Source organism: Peromyscus leucopus, chromosome 8b (assembly GCF_004664715.2).
Source record: "Peromyscus leucopus breed LL Stock chromosome 8b, UCI_PerLeu_2.1, whole genome shotgun sequence".
Lineage (NCBI taxonomy): Eukaryota > Metazoa > Chordata > Mammalia > Rodentia > Cricetidae > Peromyscus > Peromyscus leucopus.
In genome coordinates, this window is record NC_051086.1 from 30,379,213 (window position 1) to 30,394,094 (window position 14,882).

At 38.7% G+C, this 14,882-nt stretch overlaps 1 protein-coding gene across 5 annotated transcripts in view; it reads right to left on the minus strand.

Annotated features, from left to right (window-relative positions):
* Sgcd (sarcoglycan delta) overlaps nt 1-14,882 on the minus strand; it is a 937,685-nt gene that overhangs the window by 93,938 nt on the left and 828,865 nt on the right. For all 5 annotated transcript variants that reach the window (XM_037201381.1, XM_028888758.2, XM_037201382.1 and 2 more), the window contains one exon: nt 10,693-10,765. In XM_037201381.1, the coding sequence (XP_037057276.1) occupies nt 10,693-10,765 (73 nt within the window). The remainder of the gene's footprint in view (nt 1-10,692; nt 10,766-14,882) is intronic.

Below are 14,882 nucleotides of genomic sequence, written 5' to 3' on the forward strand. Positions count from 1 at the left end.
AAACACACACACACACACACACACACACACACACACACACACACACATACTCATACCACCTATAAATTGTTCCAGGATATGCTGGGAGTACTAGATGCCTATAAGATTTCTGTCTTATCCACAGAACACTAGGAAAAAACATATTTGAAAAAAAACAAAAAACAAAAAACAAGCTCATGGAAACTGAACAATACTCAACTGAATTATCAATGGGTTAAGGAAGAAATAAAGAAAGAAATTAAAGACTTCCTAGAATTCAATGAAAATGAATGCATAACATACCCAAACTTGCGGGACACCATGAAAACAGTGCTAAGAGGAAATTTCATAGCACTAAATTCCTACATAAAGGAGTTGGAGAAATCTCACACTAGCAATTTAACAGCACACCTGAAAGCTCTAGAACAAAAAGAAGCAAACTCACCCAGGAGGAACAGACGACAGGAAATAATCAAATTGAAGGCTAAAATCAATAAAATAGAAAGAAAGAGAACAATACAAAGAATCAATGAAACAAAGAGTTGGTTCTTTGAGAAAATCAACAAGATAGATAAACCCTTATCCAAACTAACCAAAAAGCAAAAGAGAATATCCAAATTAACAAAATCAGAAATGAAAAGGGGGACATAATAACAGACACTGAGGAAATCCAGAGAATCATTAGGTCATATTTTAAAAACCTGTACTCGACAAAATTGGAAAATTTTAAAAAATGGACAATTTTCTGGATAGGTACCACATACCAAAATTAAATCAAGATCAGATAAACAATTTAAATAGACCTATAACCCCTTAGGAAATAGAAGTGGTTATTAAAATCTCCCAATTAAAAAAAAGCTCAGGGCCAGATGGTTTCAGGGCAGAATTCTATCAGATTTTCAAAGAAGAACTAATACCAATACTCCTCAAATTGTTTCAAACAATAGAAACAGAAGGAACTTTTCCAAACTCTTTTTACAAGGCTACAGTTACTCTGATACCCAAACCACACAAAGACGCAACTAGGAAAGAGAACTACAGGCCAATCTCCCTCATGAACATTGGTGCAAAAATACTCAATAAAATAATGGCAAACCAAATCCAAGAACACATCAAAAAAATCATCCACCATGACCAAGTAGGCTTTATCCCAGAGATGCAGGAATGGTTCAACAAATGAAAATCTGTCAATGTAACCCAATGTATAAACAAACTGAAAGAAAAAAAACCACATAACCATCTCATTAGATGCTGAAAAATTCTTCGACAAAATCCAACACCACTTCATGAGAAAGGTCTTGGAGAGATCAGGGATACAAGGAACATACATAAACATAATAAAGGCAATATACAGCAAGCCAACAGCCAACATCAAACTAAATGGACAGAAACTCAAAGTGATTCTACTAAAATCAGGAACAAGACAAGGATGCCCACTCTCTCCATATCTATTCAATATAATACTCAAAGTTCTAGCTAGAACAATAAGACAACAAAAGGTGGTCAAGGGATACAAATTGGAAAGGAAGAAATCAAACTTTTTTGATTATTTACTGATTGATATGATAATATAATAAGTAACCTCAAAAACTCTTCCAGGGAACTCCTACAGCTGATAAACACCTTCAGTAATGTGCCAGGATACAAGATTCACTAAAAAAAAAAAAAGCCATTGTGCACGCTTAATAATCAACAAGCAGTGATGCTTGAGTTCAGCAGGGTACAAGTGAGCTAGAAACAAAATACGAGAAAAGTTCGAAAAAAAAAAAAAAAATAAAATAAAATAAAATAAAAAAATAAAAATAAAATAAAAAAAAATCAGTAGCTCTCCTATGATAAATGGGCTGAGAATGAAATTAGAGAAATTTCACACTTTACAATAGCCACAAATAACATAAAATATCTTGGAGTAACTCTAACTAAACAAGCAAAAGACCTGTATGACAAGAACTTTAAGTCTTTGAAGAAAAAATCTGAAGAAGATATCAGAAAATGGAAAGATCTCCCATACAGTAAAGATGGTCATCTTACCAATAGCAACCTACAGATTCAATGCAATCCCCATCAAAATCCCAATGCAATTCTTCTCAGACCTGCAAAGAACAATACTCAACTTCATATGGAAAAAAAAGCCCAAGATAGCCAAAACAATCCTATACAATAAGGAAATTTCCAGAGGAATCACGATCCCTGACCTCAAGCTCTACTATAGACCTATAGTAATAAAAACAGCTTGGTATAGCATAGAAACTAACATGTGGGCCAATGGAATCAAATTGAAGAACCTGACATTTATCTACACACCTACAAACACTTGAATTTTGACAAAGAAGCCAAAACTGTACAATGGAAAAAGGAAAGCATCTTCAACAAATGGTGCTGGCATAACTGGATGTCTCCATGTAGAAGAACAAAAATAGATCCATATCTATCGTCATGCACAAAACTCGAGTCCAAATGGATCAAAGACCTCAACATAAATCCAGTTACACTGAGCCTGATAGAAGAGAAACTGGGAAATAGCCTTGAATGCATTGGCACATGAGATCATCTCCTAAATATAATACCAGTAACACAGATACTGAGAGCAACAATTAATAAATGGAACCTCCTGAAACTGAGAAGCTTCTGTAAGGCAAAGGACACAGCCAATAAGATAAAATGGCAGCCTACAGCTGGGAAAAGATTTTTACCAAGCTTACATCTGAGAGAGGGCTGATCTCCAAAATATATAAAGAAATCAAGAAACTAGACATCAAAATATCAAATAATCCAATTAAAAATGGGGTGCAAATCTAAACAGAAGAATTTGAAATGGCTGAAAGACATCTAAGGAAATGTTCAACATCCTTAGCCATTTGGGAAATACAAATCAAAATGATATCTTATACCTGCCAGAATGGCTAAGATCAAAAACACTGATGACAAATTATGTTGGAGAAGATGTGGAGAAAGGAGAACACTCCTCCACTGCTCGTAGGTGTGCAATCTTTCACAGCTACTCTGGAAATCTGTATGGCGGTATCTTAGAAAACTGGGAATCAATCTACCTTAAGACCCAGAAATACTACTCTTGGACATATACCCAAAAGATGCTCAACCATACCACAAGAACATTTACTCGAATATGTTCATAGCAGCACTATTCACAACACTAAGAACCTGGAAACAACCTAGATGCCCCTCATCTGAGGAATGGATAAAGAAAATGTGGTACATTTACACAATGGAGTATTATACAGCAGTAAAAAAACAATGCTATCATGAAATTTGTAGGCAAATTGATGGAACTAGAAAAAAAATCATCCTGAGTGAGGTAACCCAGACCCAGAAAGACAAACACAACATGGTATGTAATCACTCATAAGTGAATATTAGATGCAAACCAAAGGATAAACAGGCTACAAACCACAACCCCAGGTTGTGATGAGGACCCTGAGAGGGACATGCATGGATCACCCAAGGAAAGGGAAAGGGTTAAGATCTCTTGAGTAAACTGGGAGGAAGGAGTAGAGAGGAGGGGATGGGGGGTAGGAACATGAGCACTTGAGATGGCCAAATTCAGGGAAAGACAGCAAGAGAGAACAATGAAAGAGATATCATGACAGAATAAGCCATTATGGGGTTAGGGAGGAATCTGGTGCTAGTGAAATCCCCAGGAACACACAACGATGTCTCCAGCTAAGAGTCATAGCAGTGGTGGAGAAGATGCTTGAACTAGCCTTCCCCTGTACTCAGATAGGTGACTACCTAATTGTCATCATAGAACCTACATCCAGCAACTGATGGAAGCAAATGCAGAGACCCACAACCAAGCACTTGGCCAAGCTCCTGGAGTTCAGTTAAAGAGGGGGAGGAGGACTATAAGTGCAAGGGGGCGAGGCACAAGACCATGATGGGAAAAATCACAGAGACAGCTGACCCAAGCTAGTGGAAGCTCCAGACGGTGGACTGACAGCTGCGGAGCCTGAATGGGACTGAACTAGGCCCCTTGAATGAAGGTGACAGATGTGTGGCTTGATCTGTTTGTGAGTCCCCTAGCAATAGGACCAGGACTCATCCTGAGCATGTGCACTGCTTTTTTAGAACCCATTCCCTATGGTGCCTTGCCTTACTCAGTCTTGATGCAAAAGGGAGGGGCTTGGGCCTGCCCCAACTTGGTATGCCAGCCTCTGTGAATACCCAAGGGAGGCTTTACCCCCTAGGAGGAGTGGGTGGGAGTGGGATGGGGGAAGGTGGGAAGGGAGCAGGAGAAGGGGAGATAGGGGTAACAGTGGGCAGTATGTAAAAAAAACTTTAAATAAACAAGTAAACCTTAAAAAAAAAAAAAGAAAAAAGATTCAAAACAAAACCTAGGAATACATAAAGCCATTTTGGTATCCAGAAATTGTCCTCCATCATTTAAACTATTGTGTAAAAGTTTGGGGGCCATTCTGTGCTTTCCTCCTCACATTCCTAGGGCTCCTTGAATGAGTATTTCTTTCCCTTTGGAAATGGCAGGAAGTGGGTTTCCTGTCACCCTCCCAATTCCCACCACCTTTCCAGCAAAGAAAGACTACTTTATCTGACAGATGACATGGGAGTTTGACTTCCACAATCTCTCAAAAGGTCCACACACCAGGGTTTATGAAATCAACAAAGGCTAATGAATTAAAATGAATAAAATAAACACTAATTTTGAAAATTAAAAAAAAAAAAACTAAAAGCAATATCCTTTCTCAGTTGTTGTACAACATGCTTGAGATTATTTTTTATGTCCAAACTGTGGAATGTGTTACCTTTAGCAACTCAATAAAGTCTTTCTTGTCTTTTGCAAACATATTTGAAATCGCTTCTACAATTTATTAAGCAACATAACCACTACAAGGAAAAAAATCACATTTTAATAAGTGCACTGGAATGTTGTGGAGAGCCACAGAGATTGGTTGGGTTATTTGCTCCTTAAAATAAGTGGCTAGAGACATCCATTTCCTTTCAATCTTAAAAATGAGTCATTGACTCTTTTCTACCTACTTATCTCAACCAGAGTATCATTTGCTATGGGCAACCTTACCTAGTATTAAACTGTATTTTGGGTTATATTTCTGTTGCATTCCCTCTTAACTGAAAACTATTTTAGTGATCATTTTATGTACAGCTTGCTTTCCAAATGTTCAGTACATGATTCCTTAGTAACTATTCAACTATTACTTTTGTAAATGGTCTCTCATCTTCAGAAAGAGGATGATCAGGTTAACCTCCTTGTTCTAAGTAAATGTGAAATAAGATGTGAAGAGTTTTTTGCTGTTGTTTTTTTTTTTTAAATAAAGTTTGTCTTCTTGGTTCTTAGGGGCTTTTAGGTTCTTCCAAGATGTGGGGTCAAGTTAAAGTTTTCTAAATATCACAGTCCACACAGCTTTGTCTCCACCTTGAACTTTTTCATTCCTGGTGTCTCTGATTTCAGGTTCTCATTCCTGATCCTCTGAGGCCACAATCCTCTAAGGAGGCTTCACAGTCACAAGGAGCCCTCAGAGCAGTGTGGGCACTCAAAGGCAGCCTCTGTTCTCACAGAAAATACATATGCAAAGCCGAGGGGCCCATTTCCCACTTCAGATCATGAACAGCTTGAGATCAGAAGAATCTGAACAAGGGAATGTTGAACATATTCACACCCTGAGTTGTGAATTTATTAAAATCCAATTACTATTCCAGGTGAATTCTCTTATTTCAAGGGACAGGTTCAGCGCTTAGTGTATTTTTGCGTATAGTTTCTGACCTGAAACAGTGTATCACTATTTCAGTATTACCCTGTAGGGTAAAGTCTACATGCACGAACTTCCTTACCTAGACTATTGTAGCCCTTATCAGTATAGTGAGAAGCAGCCCTCTGTTGTGGATTTGAGCTCAGCTCGGGGATTACATCCAAACATTTTCAGTAAGAACTGCAAAGCAGGGACCATAGTCATGGAAGAGCAAAGCAATAAAACACAACTCTGCACTGAGGAAGCTAGTTCTCCTTTACTGGGAGCATCTAAGTAAGAAATGACAGCAGTCTCAATACTGCTTTTCATGAACAACTAAGCACGCAAACAAATAAACCAAAGAACTCCAACTCTGCAGCAGCTGAGAACGAGGACGGGAGAGAATCCAGTGGAAAAGCATACTGAGACAGGTACAGTTTTCTGATGTTAGATCGTCTGAGTGAAGGAGCACTGTGGATATTTAAGTTGTTTATTTTTTTTTTTTAACAAAAGTCCAGGTCCAAGTTGTCTGTGGCCTTCTGACTCAACTTGCTTCCCATTACTAATAATTACTGGGAAAATTTGTCTATCACATTAAAAGAACCCCCCACCTCTAAAACATCCCAATTTAACTGCACAGAGAACCTTAAAGATCCATTCACTTAAATCTCAACCAGCTCCTGTCTATAGAGCTGTTTTAATAACATATCCTTGATCCATGAGATAGATGACTGCATCTCCTGAAGCAAATCTCAATAGAGAACATGATATCATAGGACTGTAAGATGGTGACATTAGAGAATAGTGAGTAAAGGGGATAATTTGTATATACTTTAAAACTCATGTTTAAATTTAAAATTATTTTAAAACAAGAGGTTAGGATAATAGAAAATAAATAGATATCTAGAACCAAAAGAGAGTTGGACTTCTGTAGATGTTAGGGCTTCATGTTTCACTCAAGGCCATGGAATGAGTTTAGTGCATTCCTGACCATAGTACCTAGCCATTTTCACTTTGTTTCATTAGCACTAGAACAGTTTGTGGTTCTCTGCTTGCTGACGTAAGTCCAGGAGTCTCATTTAAAGTGCTCTGATTCCTTGAGTCCAAATATACAGTGGCATGAAGGTGACAGAGGCCAGAAGACATGGGTTTCAAGTTCATTATCCTTTGGCTTCATAGCCAAAGTCAGCCTCAGTTCAAAGCACAGAGTAAAATGTACTGCTATTCAATATGTGAAAAATGCAAAACATACACAGTCTAGTCCAAATCAGCCTTTGAACCACAATTGGGAATCTTTTCAATTTGTCTAACGGGTATATCCAACCTGTAGCTCACAACTGAACATAGCTAGTGATGGGGTGCAACACAGAACCATGAACTTACTTAAATTATTATAATATTTTAATATATATATAAATTATATATATGTGTGGATATGTATATATAAGCACACACCTATATTGTAATCTGACTGCTTTGTTATGCTGTGTAAACTTTGCAGATGACAAGGTCATGCTGCAATGTCAAAAGGCTGGTCATGCTACAAGATGCCTGTACTGGCTGGTTTAATGTGTCAACTTGACACAAGCTAGAGTCATCAGAGAGGAAGGAGCCTCAGTTGAGAAAATGCTTCCATGAGATCTAGTTGTAAGGCATTTTCTCAATTAGTGATTAATGGAGGTGGGTCCAGCCCATGGTGGGTTGTACCATCCCTGGGCTGGTAGTCTTACATTCTATAGAAAAACAGGTTAAGCAAGCCAGAAGGAGCAAACCAATAAGCTGCACCCCTCCATAACCTCTGCATCAGCTCCTGCTTCCAGGATCCTGCCCGGTTTGAGTTCCTGTCCTGACTTCCTTCAACAATGAACAATGATGTGGAAATGTAAGCCAAATATACCCTTTCCTCCACAACTTGCTTTTTGGTCATGGTGCTTCCTTGCAACAATAGAAACCCTAAGATAATGCCAATGAGAAAGAATTCTCAAAAGAAGAAAAGGCTAAATTATGAAATTTTCAACTGGATTTAGGCTACCATGATTTGGACAAACAAAAGAACAGTATCAAAATAACATATGGAAATATTTTTATGGTGCCTGTCCTAGTCAGTCTTAAGCGTCAACTTGACACAGCCTAGAGTCATCTGAGAGGAGAAGCCTCAGTTGAGGAATTATCAAAATCAGGCTGGTCTGTGAGGGACTGCCTTGATTATTATTTGTTGGAGGAAGGTCCAGCCCATTCTGGGTGGTACCATTCCCCATGTAGTTGGTTCTGAGTTATATAAAAAAGCCAGTTAAGCATATCTAAGTGAGCTAGAGGGAAAACCAGCAAGAAGAATGCTTCCATGGATTCTGATATGACTATTTGTTCAAGTTCCTGCCTTGACTTCTTCAGTGATGGACTGTGTCATCAAAGTATAAGCCAATCAAACCCTTTCTACCCCAAGTTGCTTTTGGTCAGGCTATGTTTTTTAATCATAGCAACAAAATGAAATGAGGGTAATTCCTATCAGAAAACATTACTTTTTTCATCTGTAGACTTTGCCCATAATTTTATGTTGTTGCACTACACTCTCATTTCCTCAGGAATTTTGGAGAGTATGTATTCTAACGCAATTAGAAATTCTCTTAGGTTTTGAGTATACACTGAAAGCTTAACCTCAGCACACTATGAGCAAACATTGTCCTATATTCTCCATGAACTAGCTCTCCAGCATGGACTGATGTATTGAGAAATGCCCTTTTTCCATGGTTTTATTTTAATTATATGTTTAATTATATATATTTTAATTATATATAAGGTGGAAATGCTAATTTGATATGATATAATAATGATTAAATAAAGGTAATTAGCCTTTGTGTCTCCTTAAACATGGTCACTTTTTGTGTTGGTAATCTTTGAACTCATATTTTCTGGTTCTATATAAGACATGTGAGTTATAGCACTAGACTGTACAGTATAAAGTATAACATTAGAACAGATTTCAGTGTAATGTGAATAATGTATATTTGGTACCCATTATCTAAGTTCTTCCAATTTCCAATGTATATTTGGTATATATACCAATGTATATTTGGTACCTATTAGCTAAGCTCTTCCAATCTCCTTCTTACTTATAATTACCAACATTCCATTTTTTTTTGCACTATACAATCTACATATTTTAGGTTTAACATATGAATGAGATCACATACTATTTGTCTTTGTGTGTCTGGCTTATCTCACTCAATGTAATGTCCTTGAGTTCATCCATGCTGTCACATGTTGCCATCATCCTTTTTTATGGCTTTGTATTGCAAAAAACAATTATTATTATAAAAGCAATTTTGATAGAACTTTATAAAATGGAGTCAGGGAGTCATTAGGACATAGAGTTAGGCATGACTCCGATTGCCAACTGTTGCCTAAAATGTGAGTCTTTCACATGAAGCCTCTGCAGCACAAGAACCACAAGGCAATGCCTTTGCACTCGAAAGCCTCAGGATGTACATCACTTGGTGACTGGACTCTAACTTTACAGACATTTCAGTTCAGTTTATACATACCTTCTCTACAGTAAATAGCCCATGTAAGCTCAGATTTCCCATGCCTTTCCCAGAACACTGACTTAGCTATCTAAAACTGGAGCCCTGAATTGTTCTTCCTAAAACTCCCAGACACAGCCCTTCTCCTTTATGCAGTTTCTGAGTCAAAACTCAGTGACACTACACATTTGCCACGTTTTCTTTATCTATTCATCCATCAAGACACAGATGATTTGATTCTATGTCTTGGCTCTTGTGAGACTTGTTACAGTAGTGGTGGGAGTACAGATATCTGATATATGTACTGACTTCATCACACATGTATAGACATGTGTGCACATACATGCTCACACACACATGCAGGACAGCTGGCTTGTAAATTCAGCTCCATTGTATTTGGGATTCTTTTATGGGGGGGGTGGGAGTCCTCATTCCCTAACAATTTTTCTCTTTTCTCTCAGTCTATTTCCCATTATCCTTAGGGAGTTTTGAAGAAATGCTAGGGGGTTGGCAATGAAATGATATATTTCTCATGACTGAGAATGTGTTTCTGTTAAGGGAATACAGGTTCCCCTGTGGCTGTGACCATTTCAGCAAAGTATAGCTCTAGAGACTACATTCTGAAAGAGTAGATACAGCCTATGCAATGCAAATGTATCTGATTATAGTTGATGTCTACTATGAAGTAGTTAGTCAGTGTTGTCTGTCCTCTTCTTGTGATTCACCATTGGTGGCAGATTAAAGAATTATCAAACACAGTAGAACCCAGCATTCTCCTGGCTTCTAGGTGATTATAATCCTCCCTTAGAAACTGCAGTTGTATTTATATCATCATACCATTTTGAATGTGTTTCTCTTGCGTGACTGTCAGCACCTAGGATGGTCTTTAGGCTATATCTCTATATCCATTCATCTGTACATTGTTCTTTTTCATTTTACATGGTTGGTAGAAACTGCACAGCATTTTAGATACCTCCCCTGCTAAGACCCACACTTATGGATATTGAAAAGCAACATTAGTGCAAAGAATATTTATAGAATACAGTATTATATGGTGTCAGGTATTAGACATTCTGTTACATGGAAAACATTTGAAATGGGTTTAAAAACCAACTTCTTTTAGATAATACTTTTGGGTCAGCTGATCAACACCAATTGTGATGCATTTTCTAACTCTATTGATTTGTAGCAACCTAGAAATAAGCAATTAATAGATAATGTCAACCCAGAAATCTAATCACCAATCAACTTTACATAGTTAGCAACTTCTCACTCCAGACCTTCAATTCCTTAAGCACTCATGAAGAAAAAAAAAGATTAAAAAAATTATCACTGTCTATAATAATTCTCCAATCTCTCCCAGTTAACATGTTTCATACAAATTAAATGTCAGCATTATTCAAAATGAGTCACTGGCCAACCACAGACAGGAAACAGCCACTGATCAATGCAAATCGAAGCGAGAAGCTTACCTTAGTTCCTTGAAGGGGTCTGCTCTGACATTAGGTGTTTCTATGGATTTGGGAAAGACTGTGCCTTCAGCTCCTATAGAGAAAAAGACAAAATAGACATTGTGTGTGGGGGGTCACCGAGGGCATCCACAGCACACTGATTAGCACTGACAGCATGCATATTGCCACTAGCTTCAGGGCTTCGGAGAGGATGGTGTTGAATCAGTTCCTGCAAACAACCCTTGAAAAAACCAGGGACAACTCCTGTTACAGCAGAGGGAGGCCAGGAGGAAAAGTCCACCTGGATTTCCAAAAAGAAAACAAACAAACATTTAAATTAAAGCATAATTACATTATGTTCCTTTTCCCTTTCCTCCCTTGAGCCCACCAATGTTCCCCCTCCTCACTCTCAAATTGACAGCCTCTTCCTCAAAAAGGAAACCATCTTTAAAAAGAGGCCCTGAAATGGGGAATTTTAATTCTTGTCTCCTATAAACTATTAATAGTCACCTGACTGGAAGTTTTGAATACAGCAGCTGAGGCCCTTTCCCTGAGATACAATACAAATTGTGTCACATGGGATTAGATGGGTAGTGTTTGCCTGGTGTCAAGCTAAAGCTTTTCCTATAAATTAACTTCTGCCTTCTGATTGTGAAAAGCTTTGCAAATAGAACATTAGGGAAGATCACTTGAAGCACATCTGTCTATGCTAAGTATTAACATCGATCCCCAGCCCAACCAAGACATTGAGCTCTTGCTTGAGGTATCAGCCTTTATTTGTACCACTTGTCAACATCAGCTGAACCTCTCTAGCTATAAAAAGTAGTGATGATCTGATTTTTATGCTCCCTAAGTGATTTCAAATCATTTAATCTACAGTGTATTGGGGACAATTGCCCTAGATATTAGCTTTTCAATTAAACATAGCTGGGGCAGTATCCTGTACTTTGAAGAAGTTAAGCGCTTCACATTTGGTGTATGGTGTTTGATGCTGACACATTCAGTGGGCAGAAACATTAAGCGTGGACCATTTCAAACCTTTCTCACTCTAAAGATACTCTTGTGTGTTTGTCTCTGTGTGTATATGTGTGCTTGGGTGTGCTCTCACATGCACGCTCATGTAGAAACAAGAGTTGACAGTGGGTGTCTTCTTTAGTGAGTCCACACCTTATTTTTTGAGACAGGGTCTCTCACTGAACTTGGAGAGTTTTGTTGTGGCCAGACTGGTTATCTAGCAATCCCTGGGATCCATCTGTCTCCACCTCCCAATGCTGAAGTTACAGATGGATACCACCGAGTTTGCCTTTTACATAGGTACTAGGGACCCCCAACTCAGGTCCTCGTGTTTGCATAACAGGCACTTTACCCACTGATCACTTCCACAGCACTGACATTGTTCTTGCCTTTTAAGATTCTAAATCATTTCAAACCCATTAAAGTATACATATAATGAAATCTACAGCTTGTTATGCAAATTACATGAGAATGTTCAAAGTTTTGTTATGCATAAATTACTAATTTTGCCCCAGAGACTTCCACATTGTATTTTTATATAAGTGTAGAATGAACTGGATTTTAGACTATCATGTAGCTTTTGTTAAATATGCACCAGATTTGGCTTTGAAGAATGTATTTAATTTCCTCTTTGCTATGGCCAAAGGTTTGGCTCACACAGGGCTACCCAACATTCTGATATTGGGACATGATGTTGCCACACATGATCTAGTCTACACATGTGTTTGGCCATATTCATAGGTATTCTGGAGCACATTTGGATGTGCCTAACTTATGGTTTGAGGTATGGTTCCTCATGGAGAAGGCATGATGGCAGGAACTTGCTTATACCTGGGCAGTTCAGGAGGCAGAGACAAAAAGGGATGCCAGCATTCAGGTGGCCTTTTCCTTTTCCATATTTATTCAGTCTGAGCCTCTAGCCCCCAGGATGGTGTGGCTCATATTTTTCCTACCAGTTAATCCTTTCTGGAAAGTACTCATAGATAAACCCCAAAGTATGTCTGTCTAACCCTCTAGAAACTTCTTTATACAATCAAATTGACAAAAGAAATTAATCATTACAATGAGTGTCCATTTCACATGCCAGCGTTTCTGGGATACTTGAAGAAGCATGTGGTACTTGAGAACTGTGGAATTGCCAGGGATTAAACAACCCCATAGAAGTCACATGGTGATGTTGTGAGGCCCTGGGCACATCCCCAACTACCTTCTCTTCTGAAGAAACCATATCACTGAATCTGGGGACTTTCCTTACTAAGATGTAGCCATGTTCCTTTTAATTGTAGTTTTGCTATATCTCTGTAAAGGAAGGAGTTCATTTGGTTATACTGTGGGTATATTTAAGTTCTAGTTGAATCTCCTTTCCTCTATCTGGAATTCTACAAAAGCATAAAGAGTATTACCTTTTTTAAAAAGTCACCCTTATTTGTCTGGCTTACACATATGGCAACTGTTCTTATCTGTGGACAGCCTTCTCTATGTGGACTGTTACTGCAACCATGGAACTTATTGTTTTGTCCACTGCCATGCACACCCCTACCTTCATTTCATAAGACATCTGAAGCCTACAGATACATATTGTATCCATACAATATGGATATACTGTAGGACAGAGGCTACATTACATCAGACTAATCACTCAAACTTGAAGAATGGCATTTTCTTTTTAAAATGACTTTCAAATGCCTGACCAGTTTCTTCATCCCAGTTAAATCCTGATTGTGTCAGTTTCTTCATTAGCCAAGGAAGATAATCAAACTCAATTGTACACCTGGATTTACTCAGTTCAATAAGGAGCTACTTATCTGAAGCTCATGGCTTTTGTCTGTATCACTCCTCTGAGCCAGTCCAAAGAGGAAATAAGTGAGCATGATGAGGTGTCTCAACACTTTGCACAATAATGATGAATGAAACGGACATAGTCTCTGAACCCCAGAGTTCAGGGCCAGTTTTCTCTGATCCAAAAATACCTTTGCTGCTCCCTGACTAGGAGAATGTCTTTCTCTCTGCAGCATCCCCATTGCCTAACACAACCAAAAGCAAACAGTAGGCACTCAACACAATATGTATATAAAATGGCTACATCATTTATCGTCACCCAACATACACCACTCAGCATTTTTATGTATGTTATAGACATCATTCTATCTCTTCAACTTGTCATAGATCTGTGTAAGTAGGTGCAGCTTCCTTGGGCTGCTACTGGGCCGGCTTCTGACTGATGTTGCAATTCCTATGGGAGTACTCATTTCCTGTCATAAAATCCCATACTTCCATGGTAACATATATTTTAAGAGAGTGTCACAAACCACAATTCAAAATATTATTTTAGTCTTACCTATAAAATAAAAACACTGCTAATAAAGAAATAGGGTAAAGGCTACATAAACACACCTCTTTAAAGTCAAAGGTAGTCAGGGGCTGTAATCCCCTCCCATACCAAGGAACACTAATCTAAAGACTGCAGCTAGAATTCACATGTGTCTTATAACCGCATCTGTAGGGACTGCACCTGCAGAGATTCACGGGAGCATGTGACTATTGGCCCACCTTTAGCTCCAGGACCCCATCATCTTGCTTTGTCCATAGTAGGCTATTACTGTTTGAGTATCAAATGCCTCCCCCAGGCTTATTGTTGAATATTTTGTCCCTAGCTCTTGGTGGTATTTTGGGGGGTCTTAGGAGGTTTAGGAAGGGCTCCAAGCTGAAGAAAGTAGAGGTGGGGACATGCTGTTGGAGGCTATGTCTTGTATTAACTGGGTTTTTGTATCTCTGTTTCCTTCTGCTTCCTGCCTGACATGTAGTGCACATCATCTGCTCCCATCTCTGACTGCTATGTTCTGCCTCACAGAGAACACCGAGCTGGAGGACCACACTCTGAACCTTCTGATGTTGTAAGCCCTCTTTTAACTTGTTTTGATTAGTGATGTGTTGCGAACTAGTTAACCCAGGTGAATGTAGCACCTACTGAAAAACAAGGCAACAAACACCACAGGAGCATCTTTGGGTGAGAAAGGGGACTTCCTGTGGGAAGAGAGGGAAAGGCAAGATGCCCACACTCCCTCACCTCTCATCATCTAATCCAGTAACCCCTGTGTTGTTCTGCTCTGGGATTTGGTCAATGGGGTCCACATGTCCTGCACACCAAAGGCCATGCCTTTAGACCCAGATTTCTAGAGGAAGATATGAGTTTGCAG